The following is a 21,385-nucleotide window of genomic DNA, read 5'->3' as shown; positions in this document are numbered from 1 at the left end:
ATATTAGGGCGGGCGGGAGAAGCACCCCCGGGAGGGAGAAGCACCCCCGGGAGGGAGACCCGGACGCAGCAGGGCGCAGGGGGCTGGAGGCCAGGGCGAGAGACTGAAGCTGGGCTGGGACAAGAGAAATTCAAAGAGAGGTGGGGAGAGGCAGAGAGAGTGGCAGAGAGAGACGCAGAGACAGAAATGTGGAGAGATAGAGACCTAGGGACTAGGTGAGACAGAGACAGGGGGTTGCAGAGACAGAGACGTGCCGGGTATAGGAGAGACACACAGGAACGTAGAGAGCCAGAGACAGCCAGAGACACAGAGGCGGACAGACCGGCTCGCACACCGAGCAGCCCACAGGGGCTGGTGGCGGAGGCGGGGCCTCGGGGCGGCCGGGGCGGGGCCTCGGGCGGGGGCGGGGCGGTCGGGGCGGGGCCGAGGGCGGGGTTCCGAAGGGGCGCGTCCGGGGCGTACCATTGGGGGCGTGGGCCGGAGGAGGCGTGCCCCGGGGGGCGGGGTTGGGGGAGAGCCGGAGGTGCTGCAAGGAGCGTCTCCACGCAGTCAGCCCGTCCCAATTCGCTTTTTATCGCCTGGACGGGGAAGCGAGAGGGGCGGGGAGGGGACAGCGGGCCGGGTGCCTGGTAGCGATTCCATCTGAGAGTATCGGACCCTGACTCCCCCGCCGCCAACCCCGCAGGAGACACGGGGCCAGGTGGGGGAAGGGAACCGGGCCCACATCTGGAAAGCATCAGGCGCGCCGGACGTGCCAGGGCCCCGGGCCCGGCTGCGGAAGAGGGGGAGGGGAGCTGGGGCGCCCTCGTCCCCCCCCTTAGCGGGGTCTGCCGGCGCCGGGGAGGGGCCTGGGCTTGCGCCGAGCCTCTGCGCCTCCCGCAGCTGGTTTCCATCAGCAGTTTTTTGGCCCGGGCCGCCCCCAAGGAGGAAACCCAGCTTAGAGTGGGGGAAGACAGGGTGACGACCCAGGATCCTATTCCCCTCCCAGACGGCAGCCAGACGCTGGGGGACGGGGGAGAACCGACGGACGCTGCTTGAAGCGTACACAACCTGCATTTCTCAACCGAGCTGCAGACCCCAGCCGTCTCTCCACCCCACGCATGACTTTAGTTTCCAGGTGTGCAGTGCGGTGTTGTACTGCAAAAGAATCGCCCCAGCCTCGTGACAGCCTAGAATCAGTGGTATTATTGTGACCATTTTTTGGAGGGGGAGACTGAGACCCTGGACTCGGCTTCAGTTCTGGCTTGAATTATTCAAGAAATGTGCAGTGAACGCCAACAGTAGGGTCAACTACCCAATCGCCTGCTGTATATTCCCAACTGGATGTCTGGTGGGTCTCACACGGCACCGACACTGAGCTCCATCGGTTGCACCCGCCAAACCCTCTTCTGCAGCTTCAGCCATCTGAGAGTATCTTTGGGGTCATTCTTGACTTCCCTCCCTCCCTGGCACCCCTAACTGACATAGTAACAAATGCCATTAACTCCGGCTTGGGACTGTCCCCGGTGCCCAGTCACTTCTCACCTCCTCTGCTGCTCGCAGGCTGGTCCAGCCACATTCCTCACTAGCTTCCCTCATCCTGGTCCCCACAAAGCAACCAGAGGGACCCTGCTTGAAATAATGTCCCCAGATAATAGCAAGTGTTAGCAAGGAGGTGAAGTTGGAACCCTCACATACCGGTGGTGGGAAGTAAAATGGTGCAGCCACTGTGGCAAGCTGCCTGGCAGTTCCTCAAAAGGTTAAGCTCACCATGTGGCCCAGCAATTCCTTCCCAAGGTATCTACCTAAAAGAAACAAAAACATACGTCCACCCAAAAACTTGTACGTGAACGTTCATAGCAGCATTATTCATAACAGCTCCCAAGAGGAAAAAGCCCAAATATCTATCAACTGATGAGTGGAAAGACTAAATGTGGTCTGTCCAGACCATGGGATAGCTTTGGCAATAAAAAGAAACGAAGCAGAGACGTGCTGCCTCGGAATAAACTTGGAAAACATCATGCTAAGTGAAAGAAGGTGGTCACAAAAGGCCACATATTGCATGATTCCATTGATATGAAATGTCCAGAATGGGCCAATATATAAGGACAGGGAGTCAGACTAGTGGTTTCCAGGGCCAGGGGATAGTGGAGGATTGATCATGCTGAGAGTTGCACAACTCTGTGAATCTACTAAAAGCCACTGAACTCTATACTTTTTTTAAAAAGATTTTATTTATTTATTCATGAAAGACAGAAAGAGAGGCAGAGACATAGGCAGAGGAAGAAGTAGGCTCCCTGTGGGGAGCCCAATGTGGGACTCGATCCCAGGACCCTGGGATCAACCCCTGAGCCAAAAGCAGATGCTCAATCACCTGAAGCATCCCTGAACTCTATATGGGTGAAGTCTATGGTAGGTGAATTATATCTCAGTAGAGCTGTTAACCTTTTCACCTCCCTCCCTGCCCACCCCCCAAACCTAAGTCCCTCTTGTGCTCAGCATTCTCCCTCAAAGTAAAAATCGAAATCCTCGCCAAGGCCCATGCAGCCCCACACAATGTGATGGACCCTACCATTCTCGGGCCCCCACTCTAGCTACTCCCACCACTGTTGTCCGACCCCCAAGACCTTCACAAGCTTCACTCCCCACATCCTTCAGATCTCTTTTCAAATGACACTTTCTCAATTAGACCATCCCAATCACTCTACGTAAAATCACAGACTCCTCTGCTCCCCCATCCCACCCAATTCCCTCATATCTCTGCTCAGTATTTCCCCATAGTCCTTACCACCTTCAATAAATCATAGAATTTATTTATTTATGTCAACACCCCTGCCCCCCTCCCCAGCTCCCATCCCTGTAAGCAGTTCCTTTTGTACCCTTCTAGGGATAATCCGTGTAGTGAATAGGCTATGCAGGTCAGTGCTTAAGAACATGGATGGGGATCCCTGGGTGGCCAGCGGTTTGGCGCCTGCCTTTGGCCCAGGGCGTGATCCGGGAGACCCGGGATCGAATCCCATGTCGGGCTCCTGGTGCATGGAGCCTGCTTCTCCCTCTGCCTGTGTCTCTGCCATTCTCTCTCTCTCTCTGTCTCTCTGTGACTATCATAAATAAACAAAAATTTAAAAAAATTAAAAAAAAAAAGAACATGGATGGACTCTTAGGCAGCCTGAACTTAAATCTGGCTTTGCTACTTACTGATTTACTTCAGGCAAGTTACTTACCACCTCTGTGCCTCAGTTTTTCCATCTGTAAAATGGGCATAATAGTATCTGTATATCTTTTTTTTTAATTTTTTATTTATTTATGATAGTCACAGAGAGAGAGAGAGAATGGCAGAGACACAGGCAGAGGGAGAAGCAGGCTCCATGCACCGGGAGCCAGATGTGGGATTTGATCCCGGGTCTCCAGGATCGCGCCCTGGGCCAAAGGCAGGCGCCAAACCGCTGCGCCACCCAGGGATCCCCAGTATCTATATATCTATCTAATATGTTGTCCACGTCGTGAGGATTAAATTAGTCACTGAGATTACACTCTGGCATGCAATAAATGCTCAATTTATTGGGACGCCAGGGTGGCTCAGTGGCTGAACATCTGCCTCTGGCTCAGGTCCTGGGGTCCTGGGATGGAATCCCACATCGGGCTTCCTTCAGGGAGCCTGCTCCTCCCTCTGCCTCTGTCTCTACCTCTCTCTCTGTGTCTCTCATGAATAAATAAATAAACCCTTTTTTTTAAAAATGCTCAGCTCAATTTATTGTTAGCTTTTTTGTTTTATTTATTTATTTATTTTTAAAGATTTATTTATTTATTTATTTATGATAGACACAGAGAGAGAGAGAGAGAGGCAGAGACACAGGCAGAGGGAGAAGCAGGCTCCATGCAAGGAGCCCGATGCGGGACTTGATCCCTGGACCCCAGGATCATGCCCTGAGCCAAAGGGAGGCACTCAACCACTGAGGCACTCAGTCGTCCCTGTTTTATTATTTATTTATTTTTATTTATTTTAAGATTTTATTTATTTATTCAAGACAGACACAGAGAGAAAGAGAGACAGAGACACAGGCAGAGGGAGAAGCAGGCTCCATGCAGGGAGCCTGACGTAGGACTCGATCCCGGGTCTCCAGGATCACACCCTGGGCCGAAGTTGGTGCCAAACCGCTGGGCCATCGTTGCTGCCCCAACTGTTTTATTTTGTTTTGTTTTGTTTTATTTTTAAAAGTAGGCTCCAGAAAACAACAACAAATAGGCTCCATGTCCAACGTAGGACTTGAACTCCCCACCCTGAGATTGAGTCACATGCTTTACAGACTGAGCCAGCCAGGTGTCCTTATTTTTTAATGAGTAAAAAATTGCTACCTTATTTTTTAATGAGTAAGCACTAAAATCTTAAAAAAGAAGGAAGATCATCCTTTTGTAATTCAACTATTTTGGCTGAGTGGCCCAGTAGCCTTACACAAGTCCCTCCCCCTTTCTGAGTACAGTTGCCTCCCTTATGGAACGGAGATGGGGCAAATATTCCCAAAGGCCTGACAAGCAATCACTTTTCCTGGCAAATGTTCAAAACTGACTTCTATTGATTGGTACTCTACAGGAACTTTTTGTTTTGTTTTGTTTTGTTCCTTGCTATTTCCCCACTGCCTCCGTGGGCACTAGACATGCAGGTGAGCATAGCAGGTCTGCTCTCTGCTCTCTGAGTTCAAAGCTACAGAGAGGTGGACCCACCCGTGTAGACACAAAGGTCAAAGAAGCACAAATACCATTCTTCAGACTGTAGTGTCAGGAGGAGTTTGGGTCCTAGCCTTAGCTCCCTCCTCCTTGCTGTATGATCAGGGTTCTAATGGACCCTCCCCAAACTTCTACTTACCCATCCATGAAATCGGCATGATTACTGAACTTAGCCAATAGAAATATGGGCAAAGGGTGTGAACAGGCAATTCATAGAATTAAAAGTGGTTCAATAAACATACAAAAGTATGTGTTGCCTCAAGAAAACGGGGAGTGAAGGGCACCTGGGCGGCTCAGTGTTGAGTGTCTGCCTTTGGCTCAGGTCGGATCCTGGGATCCTGGGATCGAGTCCCACATAGGGCTCCCCTCAAGGAGCCCACTTCTCCCTCTGCCTGTGTCTGCCTCTGTGTGTCTCTCATGAATAAATAAATAAAATCTAAAAAAAAAAAAAAACAGAGGAGACATGCTAATTAAAACAACACAGTTTTCCCCCATAAGATTGGCACAAATGTTTGGTAAACAGGTGGGAAAATGGGCATCGCAGGGGCGCCTGGGTGGTTCAGTCTGATTAAGCATCTGCCTTCAACTCAGGTCCTGATCTCAGGGTCCTGGGATTAAGACCAAGTTGGGCTCCTTGTTCAGTTGGGAGCCTGCTTCTCCCTCTCCCTTTCCTGCTCCCCCTGCTCATCCTTGTATTTATTTGACATCCTTGTCAAATAAATAAAATCTTCAAAAGAAAGAAAGAAATGCCCATTTTTTCTTTCTTCTTTCTTTCTTTCTTTCTTCTTCTTCTTCTTCTTCTTCTTCTTCTTTCTTTCTTTCTTTCTTTCTTTCTTTCTTTCTTTCTTTCTTTCTTCCTTCCTTCCTTCCTTCCTTCCTTCCTTCCTTCCTTCCTTTCTTTCTTTTCAGAGACTTCAGAAATTGCTGTTGGAAATGTCAATTGAGGGCCCTCTTAGTGGAAGGAAGTGTGGCAGTGTCAATTAAATGTTCTTAAATAGGGGCACCTGGGTGGCTCAGTCAATTAAGCATCTGCCTTCAGCTCAGGTCATGATCCCAGGGCCCTAGGATGGAGTCCCACATCAAGCACCCTGCTTGGCAAAGAGCCTGCTTCTTCCCCTCCCTCTGTTGCTCTTCTTGCTTGTACTCTCTCTCTCTGTCAAATAAATAAACAAAATATTTTTTAAAAATAAAAGTTTTTAAATGAGCATACTCTAATGACCAAGCAATTCTATTTCTAGGAGTGGAGCCTCTGGAAATGCATACATATATACACAGAAGTATGTACAAGGACATTATTGCAGCAAAATCCTTAACAGCAAAAGAATTGGGAGAGCTGAGATTCTCACAGTGGATTCCTATGGAGCTATTGATAATACCGTGATGGGAGCACCTGGCTGGCTCTATTGGTAGAGTACATGACTCTTAATCTCAGAGTTATGAGTTTAGGCCCCACGATGGGGGCAGAGATTACTTAAAAATAAAATTTTAAAAAAGTGGCAGGAAAATATGTCATCTAAATTTAGATGAAATGGACAAATTCCTAGACAAATATAACTTAGTAAAAACTGACACAGGAAGAAATTGAAAAGCTAAATACTGCTATAACCATCAAAGAACTCCATTTTTTTTTCTTTTGAGAGAGAGAGATAGAACAGGAGTGGGGGTGGAGGGGAGGCAGAGGGAGAGAGAGAGAGAGAATCTTTTTTTTTTAATTTTTATTTATTTATGATAGTCACACAGAGAGAGAGAGAGAGGCAGAGGGAGAAGCAGGCTCCATGCACCGGGAGCCCGACGTGGGATTCGATCCCAGGTCTCCAGGATCGCGCCCTGGGCCAAAGGCAGGCGCCAAACCGCTGCACCACCCAGGGATTCCCGAGAGAGAGAATCTTAAGCAGGCTCCATGCCCAGTGTGGAGCCCAACTCCGGGCTCAATCTCACAACACTGAGATCATGATCTGAGCTGAAATCAAGAGTCAGACAGTTAACCAACTGAGCCACCTAGGTGCCCCTAAAAAATCCAATTCTTGATCAAAATCCTTCCCATTAAGAAATCTCTGGACACAGATGACTTAATCCCACCAAAAACAGCGATAAACAATGTAAATATATAACTCAATTTATGTAAATATATATGGTAGAACTATACACATAAGTATTTAATGGTTAAATATTCATAGAGTTATTCAGATTCATATATGTAGGCAAACAGATAAACATAATCAACCTGATGATGAGGACTTTGAGAGAAGGAGTTTGGGGTTGTCCCTTCACCTATATTTTTATGAAACCATGTTTATACTCAAACACAACTGAATCAAAGGTCAGATTCGTTGTAGTAAAATAGCCGGTGGTAGGAAAATGAGGTTGAGACCCACCCTGAGATCTGCCGTCTGGTTTTGGACACTACTATATTCAAAGCAAACAGGAGTCACTCACTTAATGTTAGTCCAAAGGAAAACCACATCTCTCATTTTACCACAGAAGAAGAGCCCACCACATATGTAACACTGTGCATTTATTTACAAAGAGGTTAGAGAAACACACAGAGTCTGGCCCCCCTGTGCACTGGGGAGTCACCATCGTCATAATAAATACAGTAAGTTTAAAAAAGAAAAAAAATACTGGATTGGAACAGCTGAGGGTCTTCCTGGGCTCCCCCACTCCCTCTCAGCAGGGGAGAAAGGGGGGGCACCGAGATAGAAGCCATCTTCCTTCCCCTCTCCTACCTCCTAATCCCCTACAATTGTCCAGGGATAGAGGTGAAAGAGTCTTTTTTTCCAGGTGTTACCACCTCCTACTTGACCCTCAAAACCCCAAAGTCAGTGCTCCTTCCTTTTCCAGGGCACTCTGCAGGCACCACCGGGGTCAGACACGGAGTCTCTGACCATGGTGCCAAGGGGATATCCCAAGAATCCAGGGACGTGGACGGGGGCACTTTGTGAATGGGGGGTTGGGGGAGGGACACCGCATCTGGGCATGGAGAGGAGGAATAAGAGGGTTCAGTGACAGAAGTGAACGGGAACAAACGGACTAAGCGTCTAAACTAAAACGGGGAAATTCAAACTGAATTGCCCCTTCTGCATACCATAGTACACCCATTGTACAGATGAGGAAAGTGAGGCCCAGACAAAGGGAACTTTCTTGCCCAAGGGCTGCAGAGCCAGCAGCTGACTGTGTCAAACAGGGCTCCTCCCCCATTCCTCCCTATGGTGGAGGGGGAGCCTTTTCAACCAAGACTGCAGTGGATGGGGGGCAGTGAGGAAGGGTCTTTGGAAGCAGAGAAGATGGTGGTCTTTGGAAGGGAGGTACGGAAGGGCCAGTGACTGGGAGCGTGGTGGTGCAGAGGCCATGAGGGGGGAGCCCAAGCGAACTCTCAAACTCACACCGTAGTCATGACCTTGAGAGAACCCGAACGGAAACGCAGTATCTTTTTCTTGAGTGCGTGAGAAGCCTTGATCTTCACGAAGACTTTGGCGGGGCCCGCGGGCGCCCCTCCACCTGCGCCACCCCCGGGCCCGGAGGCGGCGGTGGCCGCCACCAGCTGCTGCGGCCACACCAGGCCACCGCTGCCGTCCGAGTCGCTGGACGCGGAGCTGAAGGCCGGCGACTCCCCCTCGCTGGCGCTCGACTCGCTCTCCCCGTAGCCGCCGCCAACGCCGCCCGCGGGCCCCCGGCGTCCCAGGGGCCCCAGGCGCCCCGCGGAGCACTCGGAGTCGCTGCCCGCGCAGCCGTAGAGGAGGCGGCGCGGAGGGGCTGACGGCGACGGGCCGGGCCCCGGGCCGCGGGCCGCGGGGGCTCGGGGCCGGCCGCGGCGCCCGTCCGCCGCGTCGATCTCGGCCGTGGAGCGCCAGCGGCGGCAGGACCCCGCGGCCTGAGCCGCGAGCGTGGGCGCGGGGCCGCGGCGGGGCCTCGGCGGCCGGGGCTCTTCCCGTTCGGCCGTGGGGTACTTGGGGGGCCCCGGGGGCGCCGCGGCCGCGCGGCCCAGCAGGCTGGTCTCGGACTGAGAGCGCGCGGCCTTGCGCGCCCTGGGCGAGCCCCTGCGGCCGGAGGCCTCCGTCACGCGTCCGCGGCGGCCGGCGGCCCGGGGACGCTCCCGGGGCGGGGACTGCTCCACGCTGCGGCCGCGGGTCAGTGGCGGCGCTTTGCGGCGCGCCGCGCGCCCGGGGAGGCCGCGGGTGGCGGCCTGCGCGCCCGGGATGTACTGCGCCTTCACCAGGCGACCCTCGGCCGGGCTGTCGGGGGGCGACGGAGCGGCGGGCGGCGCGGCGGGCTCGGGCGCCGGCTCCGACTCCCACGGCGGGGCCCAGCCGCGGCCCAGGGCGGCCGGGCTGGCGGGGCGGCCCCCCGCGCGCTCCACCGGGGGCTCGGGCGCGGGCCGCGCGCCTCCGGGGGGCGGGGACACGTCGGGCGGCCTCTGGCGCACGCTGTTCTGGCGCCGCGGGCCCCCGTCCGCGCCCCCGGGACTGGTCCGGGGCTGGCCCGCCCCCCGGCGGCGGCGCCTGCGCAGGAGCGCCGAGATGTAGCCGTCCAGGGGCCGCCCCGCGCCCGACGGGTCCGGAGAGTCCGCCGGGGGCCGGGCGCAGGGCCGCGGGCTGCGCAGCGCCACGGCGTGCAGGGGGCTGGGCGTCAGGAAGGGCCCCGCGCGGGCCCGCCGCTCCGCGGAGGAGCAGGCCTCGGGGCCCGCGGAGCCCGCCGCCGTCGGGTAGGGCGCAGAGTACGATCGCGGCACGGCGGCCCGAGCGCTCACCGCCTCCGGAGCGCTGGGGCTGGCGTCTCCTGGGGAAGGAGGCAAAAAAAAAAAAAAAAAAAAAAAAAAAAAGAAGGAAGAGAGTGGAGGGACTCGAAGCCCTTGCTCCATGAGCCTACGAGGGTCAAGTGGCCAACCCCCGTCCTCTTCTGCTGTCAACCAAACCTCTGCTCTCCCTCTCCGCCTTATACCAGGTTCATGACAGAATCTTCCCGAGGCCCTGAGTGGTCTGTCCTGTCTCTGCCGCTTGCCCTCCATCTCTAACCCCTCTTTTCCATAATTACGGGCCTTCAGCGCCACTGACCTCCTGGAAGCACCTGCCGGTCACGTTCCAGCCTCACGGGCCTTTGCACTTGCTGTGCCCGCTCCCTGAACACTCTTCCCCGAGGATATCTGTTTGGCCCCCTCCCTCACGTACTTTAAGGGCGCCACTCAGGTGTCACACTCTCAGTGACGCCCTCGCTAGCCATGTCTCCTAAAATTGCATCTTCGTCCCCCGCTCAAAAGGGGACCCCCGGTTGCCTGGGAGGCTCAGCGGTTGAGCATCTGCCTTCGGCTCAGGTCGTGATCTCAGGGTCCTGGGATCGAGTCCTCCATCAGGCTCCCCGTGGGGAACCTGCTTCTCTCCCTCTGCCTGTGTCTGTATCTCTCATGAATAAATAAAATCTTTTTTTTAATGAGGGGTGCCCTCCCTAGCCCCCTTCCCTAACTTTCCTCTCATCCTACACTTCTATATCTTATTTATCTTGTGGATTATTTGTTTCTCCCACTGGGAAGTCAGGTTTATGAGGACAAGGGTGTTTTTTTTTTTTTTTCTATTCCACCGTGGTATCCCTCACAGTGCTAAGCTGGCACAGAGCGGGAACTCAGAAACTTACTTGCACACATGAACAACAGCAGTTTCTGCTTACCGAGGGGCTACCATGTGCCAAGTCCAATGGCAATAAGGGCTGAGGCTCCCTGAGTATGCAAAACTTCCCTCTGAGGTAGGTGCTGTTATTAATCCCATTTTAACACATGGAGAAACAGAGGCCCAGAAAGATGCAACATGCTCAAAATCACACGGAGAGCGAATGTCACAGCCAGAATTTGAATCCAGGTCAGCCTGACTCAGAAGCGTGTGCTCAGAACCATTCTCTTACTGTCCATTCCCTGGCTCTCGGGGCCCAACCCCACCCACCTTACCTAGGGACTTGGGCCTCTCGCTGGCATAGATGCCCCGGGGTTCAGAGGGACCCAGGCGTCCATAGGAGCCAGATCCAGAGAAGCCACTGTCCCCACAGAAGGTTGAGGGTGGTGAGTCTGGACCTCCTGTGGAGCTGGGGTCTTCATAGAAGCCTGGATTCCAAGGAGAGGAGGAGAGAGAATCAGGGGCCTGGGTGGGGAAGCCAGTGGTGTAGAAAGAGGCAGAGACGGGAGCCTAGGTCGGGGACAGTAGGAAGGGTGGGGGTGTCCCAGGCAGACCCTGCTCCCTCTGCACCAGCTCACCTGAGCTGCGCCCGCTCTCCTGTTCCAGGCCCCCAGACTCCAGGCTCAGGTCTCCAAGCTGCTGGCCCAGGTCCCAGATGAGCCCGGGCAAGGCCTCCTGAGGGCATGAGGAGAGCAGGATGGTCACAATACCCCCCATCCTCTGCCGACTGGTCCCCCACATCTACCCACCGATGGGCAGAGCTTCACTTTGACAAATGAGGCTCTGATTTCCAAAGTGTAAAAGGAACACTACCCGAGTCCCAGGACCCCCCTCAAGATCTCTGTCCCTTCATCCCCTAAGAGGTCCTTCTGACTGTCTAACTCGAGCCCTTCATGCTGCAGCAGCTACATCCTCCTTTCTTAGGCATGATAAGTTTCCGGAGGCCCCACCCCTTGCCCCCTCTCTGTCAGGTGTTCCTTCCATATGTGCCCAGGGCCCCTTAACTCTGGTGAGCCTAAGTTCCGAAGGTCTTGCAGTAAGGGCAGTTTGCTGCTAAAAGTCGGTATCCAGGACCTAACAGATCCCTTAGCCATTGGCCTGCGTCCTCCCAGTCCTTGGCCTTCTCCTCTCCCTTATCATCAGCAAGTCCTTCTGCAAGTCTTCCTTGAGTCCTTCCTGCTGCAGACCGATCCTTTCCCTCACAAGGATATAGTAGGCTGACCACGACTCATATTAACTCTTTGCTCCTGCCCTCAGGAAGAAACCACTGCCCCCTCCCATGCCTATTGGAAAGTCCTTCTGCGAGTCTAGCCTGTCTTGGTACTACACCAACAAGCACCAGCAGGTTGTTTTGCCCCAGGAACCACATCTTCCTCTTGCCTTTGCTTCTTTCCCACCACGAGGCCCCCAGTGTCTGCCCTCTGCATCCCCATGAGAAATTTCTGTTGAGTCTATCCTGGATCCTTCTTGCTGCAGGGAATGACCATTTCTTATCAAGTGAGAATAAATGAAGGTGAAAACCCTTTAAGGGGAGCAGCAGTGACTAGGGATGGGGGCGTGCGGCTAGGAGCTAGAATAACACCGTGGGGCCTCCCAGACCCTAGGATTTGGAAAACCCCGTTTTGGAAAACAGGGCCAGATCCAGGAAGAGTCTCACATGGGTCTGGGTGAGGCCAGAGGTGGCAGCAGCCACAGGCTGACGGTTGACCCTCAGACAAAAGCGGTTTGTCTGGACGGCGGGAGGGAGAAGGGAGGGAGGGAGGAGGGGCTGAGGGGCCAGGCGCCCAGCCCTGCCTATTTAGGGCAGAAAGACTGGCCGGCTCCCCCGCAGACGCCCCCCCTCCCCCGACTTCCTACTCTGTGGCTGCTCTGCCCATGCTCACCCCTCCCCCCCAGAACAGAAGCCCCCATCTGGGCTTGTTTATGGGAGGAAAGTCAACAAATCATTCCATTTTGGGCTCCTGCCCTGAGTGCGCAGAGATGCTCAGTGTCGCGTCATCTTTGAGCAGAACCCAGGAAAGCGGGAGAAATGTGCAGTTTCGGGTGGCCAAAAAAATTCACAGACCGCCCATATGCCCCGTGTCAGGTCCCCCACTAATCGCCCCCTGGCCGGCCCACTCTGCTTTAGCCCCGCTGGCCTCCGTGCTGTTCCCCAGAACACTGCCTGGCCTGCTCCTGGCCCAGTCTGGATGTGCCGCCCCTGCATTTCTTCCTGGCTCACTCCCTGGCTTCATTCAGATCTTTGCTTACCCGAGCCCTCCTCTGACCAGACTTTCCAAAATAGCTCCCCTGTCACTTGGCACCCGTTGACCTGCTTTGTCTCCGCCTCTGCCACACAGCGGTAATGACCTCCCAGCTCAAAACGATGCATCAGGTTGTCATTTGGTTATGGTCTGTCTCACTAAATGTCATCCCTGGAAGGCTGAGATTTTTGTCTGCTTTGTTCATTGCAGTTTCCTTCTCCCGACCCCACCCCACCCCACCCCCAGGGTGCATAGCACAGTGCCTGGCACAAGGCAGGTGCTCATGCAAAGTTTGATGAAAATGAATGTAGACTGCAGAATACTATACAGTTGTCAAAAAGGAAGGAGGCAATTTCTGTCATCACTAAGAGGGATGCCTGGGTGGCTCAGTGGTTGAGCATCTGCCTTTGGTTCAGGTCGTGATCCTGAGATCCTGGGATCGAGTCCCACATCAGGTTCCTTGTAGGGAGCCTGCTTCTCCCTCTGCCTACGTCTCTCCCTCTCTGTGTGTCTCTCATGAATAAATAAATAAAAATCTTAAAAAAAAAAAAAGAATCATCACTAAGATACAGCATTGAGCAGAAAAAGAAAAAAGTGCATAGTTCGAGCAGGAGTCAGAATTACCTGAAGGGCCTGGGGTCCACCTCCAGAGCTTCTGATTCCTGTCTGAAGCTCATGTTTTATAAATTCTCATGTGATGCTGCTTAGTCCAGCAGCCGCATTTGGAGAAACCACTGGCATTATCGCTGAGATCTCACCCAAGCAACTGGAATTTGCAAAAAGCAAAGCCAAACTCTACATTTCTTGGTATGTAAACTGCATTGGTAGAGGTAGATGCATTGGTAGAGGTCTGGAAGGATTTACACCAAGGTGACGGCAGCGGTGATCTCTGACGAGACCCCTGTCCCTGTGTGACCTTGAGCAGGTTACCCCAGCTCTCTGGGCCCTGGTTTCCTCATCTGTAACATGGCATCATTCAACTCTCTCTCTTACAGGGCATTGTGAGGATTCTATGATTTAAAACAGCAGCTCCTTTTAAGCTCTTAATAAATGCTAGTTTCTATCATTACATGAAAACTATGACTTTCTAACAAGGAAAATATAAAGTCATGTTTCACTTGTGTAAATAAAAATAAATATAGAAGGATAGATGGGGGGTGCCGGTGTCTCAGCGGTTAAGGGTCTCCCTTCAGCTCAAGGCCTGATCCTGGAGTCCCGGGATCGATTCTCACATCAGGCTTTCTGCATGGAGCCTGCTTCTCCCTCTGCCTGTGTCTCTGCCTCTCTCTCTGTGTGTCTCTCATGAATAAATAAATAAAGAAAATATTTTAAAAAGGGGAGGGGATAGATTGTGGGGGGTAAGTTCTGCAGGTCTAATTTCAGTTCTTGTTCTGTAAGGGAAGAGCAAGGGTGAAGGGAACAGACAGAAGAGGCCTCCTCTTCCCCCATGCCTGGACCATCCAACACGGCCCCAGTCTACACACTCCCATTGTGTGTAAGTTTGACCCCGTCCCTTCCAGGTGCAAAGCAATGACTCTTCAAAAGACCAGAAGGACCTTGGCCTGAATCTGGCTCCCTGTGTACCCACAATGCTCCTCATCCCTTTCTTTTCTTTCCTTTCCTTTTCTTTTTTTCTTTTCTTTTCTCTCTTTCTCTTTCTTTCTTTCGCAAGCCCTTCTGCTGGTGGCCACCCAGTTCAGGCAGGTTTAACATCCATGTGGTCAGGACCCCTGAAGACCCCTTTGCCCAAACTTTTCCAGACCTCTCTTCCTCCCCTGCTCACATGCCCCTAGTCTGTGTCCAATTCCCTTTATCTCTATTAGGAAGTCCTTCTGCCAGTCTAACTGAAGTCCTTCTTGCTGGAATGGGACTCTTTTCCTTGGTGAGAGAGAAAAGAACTCCTACCCCTAACCAGGATTCTTACCTCATTTCTCTGAGATATCCCTGGTCTTTCCCTGCCTCCCCACCATTCCTATTAGAAACTAATCAAGTCTGGCTTCAATCTTTCTTGCTTCAAAGGGAGTGTATTCCTGGGCAGGGTCTTTGGGGTGGGAGGGGTAAGCACCGTAAGACAGAGGCTCAGGGATCCAAGGAGGTGCCCGCACCCTCTTCAGAAGGACCCAGGAACCCCCCATCAGCAGTGGAGTTTATATTTAGCGCTTCTCTATTCCTCCTTCGGTATCGCTGTCTCCCTCCCGCTGCCTGCCACCGCCTCCTCCCTGACGCTGGGACGGAGCTTTGCCTGGAGAGTGTGGGGGGAAGAGGCCTCTCCACTACCATCTCCTGGGGGGGTGGGGTAGACAGAGGGGCAGATATGGGGGGGGGAGACTCAGCAGCAGGGATGAGGAAGCTGAAGGGCAGAGAGGGGAAACTGAGGCAGACAGAGGGAGAGCCTGAGGAACAGAAGGAAGGACACAGCTCGCCCATCCCCATGCTCTCTCCCTCTCCTCGTGCGTAGGGTGGGAGGTGCCTTCCCAAGCCCAGCCAGCCTGGGGTGGGGTGGGGTGGGGTGGGGGAGCTGGTGAAGGCCCCCACATCGCGTCTCTAACTTTGGGAGGGGGTGGGGCCTCCCACAGCTGTTTCTGTTTCCCGAGAAGAATGTGCAGGGTCCCACTCCCGGTCGGGGGAGGGGCTGTGCGTGCAGCCCCGGAGTCTGGCGGCAGCCCCCCCTCCCCATTCCCCATGTGGGGAGGGGGCAGTGGAGGTCAGCAGCAGGGAGAGCCCCCTCCCCCGCCGCCCGGGGTCAGGTTTCCCCAAACGGGAAGCTCTGACCACACACAGGCTTGGGGATGGGATCTGCAAGGGGAGCCAGGGTCTGGGGCCTGGCAGGCTGGGGGGAGGGGAAGAGAGAGACAGGGACAGGGACGTGGGGCGGGAAGAGGGAGAGAGATGCCGAAATGCCAAAGGAGGCCAGGGAGACCGAGATGGAGAGACAGAGAGAGAGATTAAGAAAGAAACAGGCACTGAAAGTCACAGAGATGTGGCAGTAGGGAGAGAGAGAGTGAGAGAAATCCAGGAAGAGCCGGGGAGAAGCAGAGAATGACAGAGGAGAGAGGGGTGGTGCTCTTGAAGTCGTTCTGGAGACCTCTGCCTCCTTCTCTACCATAAGAGCACTCGGGGAGTTGAGAAGCCAGCCCCCCACGCCGCCTCGACCTGCCTCATCTTGGGTTAACCGAGGCCGGGACCCGCTAGGGAAGGAGGGAAAGTGTCACCGGGGAGTAAAGATCACCGCGGGGTCCTCAAGGACTGCAAGCTTCCTCTCAGCAGGGATCCCTCCCTCCAGAGGCCCGAGGATCCCCTCCCCCCACCCCGCCCCCTCCAGAGATCTCCAAGCACACCGGGACTTAGGGAAGATGGAGCCCTGCTGGCGGGGCCGGAGGGGGGCATGTTTGGATCCCGGCTGTGTGACCTTGGGTGAGTCGCTTGCCATCTCTGAGCCTCAGCTTCTCTGTAAAATGGGGACTATCACCCCCCCTTTCCTCCAGGCTGCAAGAAGACAACGCATGCCGAATCCTCGGCCCAGGCTTGACACACACTTAGCACCCAGAAGAATTTTCTTTGGGGAAGGGGCCTGTGCATTTCACGAGGCTCCGGCGGAGGCGATGCAGTCCCCCTTCCCCAGTTTGGGGGCGAGGAGGCCAGATCCCGCCCGCCCGCCGCCCGTACTCCTGGGTCTCCAGCCCCACCCCCTGTCCTCTCCCCCTCCCCCACCGGAACGGGTGTCTGAGCATCCGACCGAGACAGACAGACAGATAGACACAGACGGGGGCGGAGGGATGGACGGACAGGCAGCCCCTCACCAGCTGCTCCTCCAGGGCCGCTGCGGCCCGGCGCGCCGCCGCCGCATCTTCGTCCTCCTCGGCGTCCTCCTCGTCCTCGGCCTCGGCGCCCCCCATTCCGGGCTGGGCCAGCCGCAGCGCCTGCTGCACGCGGTACTCCTGCCTCTCCCGGAGCCAGTGCAACTCGCAGAGCCCGGCCAGGCTGCCCTCCAGCCAGCCCCGCAGCCGGCCCCGCTCGGGGCTCACCGGGAACGAGAAGGCCCGGATCATGGCTGCGGCCCCCCACCCCAGCCCGGCCGGGCCCCACGGCCACCCCTCTCCGGGTCCCACCTCCCCGCCCCAACAGCCCGCCTGCCTGCCCGCCCGCTGGCCCGGCTGTCACCGTCTCATCTGCATAGGCGCCCGCCCATTGGGCCGCCCACCCGCGCCTTATCTGCATGGCCACGCCCCCGGCGACAGAGCAACCGTCGCCTATTGGCTGCTACCCTCCCTGACGAAGATGCCCGGCGGTGCACCCGCGCCCCCCAATGCGACGCATGCTCGCAGCTTCCTACTCGCTCGGCTTCGGGGCGGCCTCGCCACGCCCCACCGCTTGCCTGCCTTTGGGGCCTAGTCACGCCCCCTCTCGCGTCACAATGAAACAAGTCCGCCCTTGCTCCAATGTCATTGGTTCGCGCCCCGCCGGTCCCGCGGCTGGTTCCGCCCCCTTGCGGGCGAGCTCCGGCTACCATTGGACTGTCCGGCGAAAGGGGAAGGGGTGATCTATAAATAGAGAATGGGTCCACGTGACAGTTTGGCAGCCTTTCCTCTCCCCCCACCCCTAGCGACGCTAAGCCGCTGAGGCTGAGCAGGGGGCGGAACGGGTTATTGAGTCGAGCCCTGATTTTGCCTCCTCTTCCACGAAGCCTTCCCAGACACTCCGCTGTAAAACTAGAGGCCAGCTGAGACCGACATCCTCCCCTAAAAAAATGCTTCTAAACGGGACCGGCTTCACCGGCATGTGACCAGCTTAGGAGGGCCCCGCACCTAGTTTAATATTCTTCTGTCACCGTCTTGAAATTCTTATTTTTTTGAACAAGGGGCCTCGCATATTCATTTTGCACCAGGCTTCACAAATTCTGCAGCCAGTCTTGCTTCTAAGAGTCGGTTATATCCCAAATTCTGGAATTATGAGACCTTCCTGGGTTGAAGATTCTCCGATTCGACCAAAACAGAATCTAAGCGTCTTTTGTCTCCCAGATCGTGTGGGGCATAGCGTCCATCATTCGACGATTCCAGGAGCCTTTGTTCGACGTTCTAAGAGGCTTTGTTCTCAGCGTTCTAAGATGCTCTGTTCTCAACGTTCTGTGGTCCTAAGAGTCTGAGCCTGACTTTGGTTTCCAAGGTTCCCTTCTGGCTCCCCTGGCTCCGCAAGCCGGGCTGGCGCCCCCTCAGGTGGCCAGCCCGTGTCACTACGCCGAGTGTGTGTCCCTACAACCTTCAAGATCTAGCTCCGACATTCATACCCATTTCTCAGACAGACCTTGACTCCCTACAAGCCAGGGCTCACAGAAGATCATGAGAGAACTTCCTTCTTTTATGACCTCCTCTTTTATGGCACCAGAGACATTCTGGTGGTAAGCTGGAGAGACAGGGATAGCCCTTGAGAACAAACACTGGACCAGACTACCTGGGGGTGGGGGGCTGGGGGGTGAGCCCCAGCTCTGCCACTTTCTAGCTGTGTGACCTTGGAAAACTTGCTTAACCTCTGTGCCTTAATTTCCTTATCTGTATGATGGGAGTCAATGCTGTCTACCTTCTGCAGTCATTCTTAGAACTGAGATATTGTCCAGCGCCTTCCGTGTATAAAGAGCCACAGAAGGGTCTGATAAATAAATACAAAATAATCCTAAGCCCCCTCTTGTTTAAGACAGACCAGTGGCTCAGTGGCTGAGCGTCTGCCCTCAGCTCAGGGTGTGATCCTGGGGTCCCGGGATTGAGTCTCACATCAGGCTCTTCACAGGGAGCCTGCTTCTCCCTCTGCCTCTCTATGTCTCTCGTGAATAAATAAAATCTTAAAAAAAAAAAAGACACACCTAGACTGTCCTTAAATAGCCTTAATTTTCCAACAGTGGGTAGATGATCAGGATTTATGATAGGTGGATTTGGGGAGCTTGCTCTCAAACGAGATTTTCTCAGTAGTTAGTGTCTGGGATGACGTCAGGGTTGGTTTTTCATCTCTGTTCTTTGTGCAAAGCCAGTTGAACCATTTCTTGCTTGGAATGTTGGATCTGGAACGGACTTAGGTTCTGATCACTGGACATTCGAAGACGAGTATTCCTAGGAAGATAAATTAAAAGATAATTATTAATGGTTGAATAAGGGAGTAAAACCAAGATTTGAGACCCGAGGGCAGCCATTTGAGAGTGTTCCCAGAAGGAGGTACAGAGAGATCCTTGGTTGATGGAGTAAGAACAGCAGTCACAGTTCTGCAGATTTCCTGGGTGGCCTCTTGTTCTTACCGATGACAATGACGTATGAGGGGTCCCTGGAAATGAACGTGCAGCAGTAGCTTCCAACCTTAACACACAAGTCCTTCCCTTGGAAGTTCCTAACCACGGTATAAAAGTTGCCTAAACATTGGGCACCTGCATCGCTCAGTGGTTGATCATCTGCCTTCAACTCAGGTCACGATCCCCGGGCCTTGGGATCGAGTCCCGCATCCGGCTCCTTGCAGGGAGGCTGCTTCTCCCTCTGCCTGTGTCTTTGCCTCTCTCTCTGTGTCTCTCATGAGTAAATAAATAAAATCTTTTTTAGGATCCCTGGGTGGCGCAGCGGTTCGGCGCCTGCCTTTGGCCCAGGGCGCAATCCTGGAGACCCAGGATCGAATCCCACATCGGGCTCCCGGTGCATGGAGCCTGCTTCTCCCTCTGCCTGTGTCTCTGCCTCTCTCTCTCTCTCTCTCTCTCTCTGTGACTATCATAAATAAATAATAATAAAAAAATTTAAAAAGTTGTTCAAACATGGTTGGAAGCCATATGAAATCCTCAGAGCTTACTGCTAAGCATTTGGCTTCCTGTTCCAAGCCTCCTTTGGATACTAATGAAGGAGGAGGTCACAGTCATCCTGGATCTTGCGTCTGCACGGCGACTTTCAGCCTTTACAGAATGTGGCAGATGTCTTATATTTGTGGGGGATTTGGTGGAGGTTTGGAAGAAGATAGAGTGAAGTTTAGACATCCATAGAATGAAGGGGAATCAAAACTCTGATAAAGGACTTACAGGATTGGCAAGATACCAGAAGCCAGTCCAGCCTCTGACAGGTGGATACTAGTCTGCAAAATATTTACGCATAAAATACACATCACTGGGCAGCCCAGGTGGCTCAGCGGTTTAGAGCCACCTTCAGCCCAGGGCGTGATCCTGGAGTCCCGGGATCGAGTCCTGCATTGGGCTCCCTGCATGGAGCCTGTTTCTCCCTCTGCCTCTCTTTCTCTATTTGTCTCTCATGAATAAATAAATAAATTCTTAAAAAAATACACGTCACTGGGGGCAATCCCAAGACTCATGTGAATAATTGCCTTATTTATTTGAGGGGTCAGAAAATAAACATTGTGGGGTTTTTTTCTTCTTGTTGTTGTTTTTAAAAATATTGATTAAGGTAGAAAACCAAGGAGAAGATGCAGGGACAGGACTGGGACCATAAAATGAGTCATCAGAGGGGTGATACAATTGATACCAAGAGAAATTGTGAGCGGCACCAGTTGACTTGAGATCAGCAATATTTTGATAGCTGGAAAATCTGGGTGAGTTCAGTGAGGAGGTGGTTCTTGCCATTAGGGTTGTTACTGTGTCATCTACCACGTGAAAGGTTCAGTGATTCTAGAGACTGAGTCCCCTGAAGGGGCTGTTGGGGAAGTTGGGGAAGCAGCGCAGAAATCCTGACTCATAGATGTCAGGGAGAGGGCAAGTTTTGCTGCGACAGGCGTTGAGGGGCGCCTGGGCAGCAGCTCATTCAGTTAAGCATCTGTCTTCGGCTCAGATCATGATCTCAAGATCCTGGGATGGAGTCCTGGATTGAGCTTCCTGCTCAGTGGAGAGCCTACTTCTCCCTCTCCCTCTGCTGCTCCCCCTGCTTGTGCTTTTTCTCTCTCAGTCAAATAAATAAAATTTTTTGAAAATCAAGCGGTGAGTTGGGAGGGGGTCTTTGAGGGGTATGTGGGATAATGCTCAATCCATTCGTAACCATCCTATTTCCAAATCAGATCACATGCTAAGGTATTGGGCAATAAGACTTCAACATATCTTTTGGGGGCATGGAGGGACATAATTCAACCCCTAACAGGCCTAGAAATCACTGGAATTGCATTTTAGTCTTGGGGAAAGATGATATTAACAATGAGATATTAAAAAAACAACAACAATGAGATAAATTCATTCTGTGGATGGGGCACCTGGGTGGCTCAGTGGTTGAGCATCTGCCTTTGGCTCAGGTCATGATCTTAGGGCCCTGGGATTGAGTCCTGCTTCTCCCTCTGCCTGTGTCTCTGCCTCTCTTTCTGTGTCTCTCATAAATAAATAAAATCTTAAAAAAATTCATTTTGTGGATAAGGATAGCCTTTGGGGGTGATGTCATGTTCTAGATGGTGTACCTGTGACTCACATGGCTGGAATCTGTCCCTAGACACCTTGTGTCTCTGTGAGCAAGGGCCTGGGGTAGGTATTGTCAGTGAGTGAGCTGAGTGAGGGATCATCCACATGAGGGATTCCAGGGGTATTGCAAGGGAAAACCACATCAGGCAAATCAGCCTTCAGAGTCCCCGAAAAGTAAGGAGGGGCTTTAGTGAACTCTTGAGGCCCACCCATCCCCAGGTATTGTTGACTTTCCCAGGTGAAAAGAAAAAGATTGTGAATCAGGCACAGAGGGACATGAAAGAATCTGTAGAGGAGGTGATAATACAGTAAAATGGGGGAGAGTTTGCTGGGCTTGTTTGTGGCGGGGGGTGCTGGGGAGTGAGGAAGGG

General features: G+C 53.6%; 1 protein-coding gene across 1 annotated transcript; it reads right to left on the bottom strand.

Moving 5' to 3' along the window:
• Positions 1 to 7,206: 7,206 nt before the first annotated feature.
• Positions 7,207 to 16,851, bottom strand: DACT3 (dishevelled binding antagonist of beta catenin 3). Its single transcript, XM_041746553.1, has 4 exons — positions 16,405 to 16,851; positions 10,940 to 11,036; positions 10,637 to 10,789; positions 7,207 to 9,480 (listed from the first exon to the last, which is right to left on the bottom strand). The coding sequence occupies exons 1-4, from the start codon at positions 16,651 to 16,653 to the stop codon at positions 8,084 to 8,086; spliced, it is 1,896 nt and encodes a 631-aa protein (XP_041602487.1). The 5' UTR covers positions 16,654 to 16,851; the 3' UTR covers positions 7,207 to 8,083.
• Between the last annotated feature and the right edge of the window lie 4,534 nt (positions 16,852 to 21,385).

Source organism: Vulpes lagopus, chromosome 2 (genome assembly GCF_018345385.1).
Source record: "Vulpes lagopus strain Blue_001 chromosome 2, ASM1834538v1, whole genome shotgun sequence".
NCBI lineage: Eukaryota > Metazoa > Chordata > Mammalia > Carnivora > Canidae > Vulpes > Vulpes lagopus.
The sequence above is the reverse complement of the archived record's forward strand: the minus strand, read 5'-3'. Positions and strand labels throughout refer to the sequence as shown.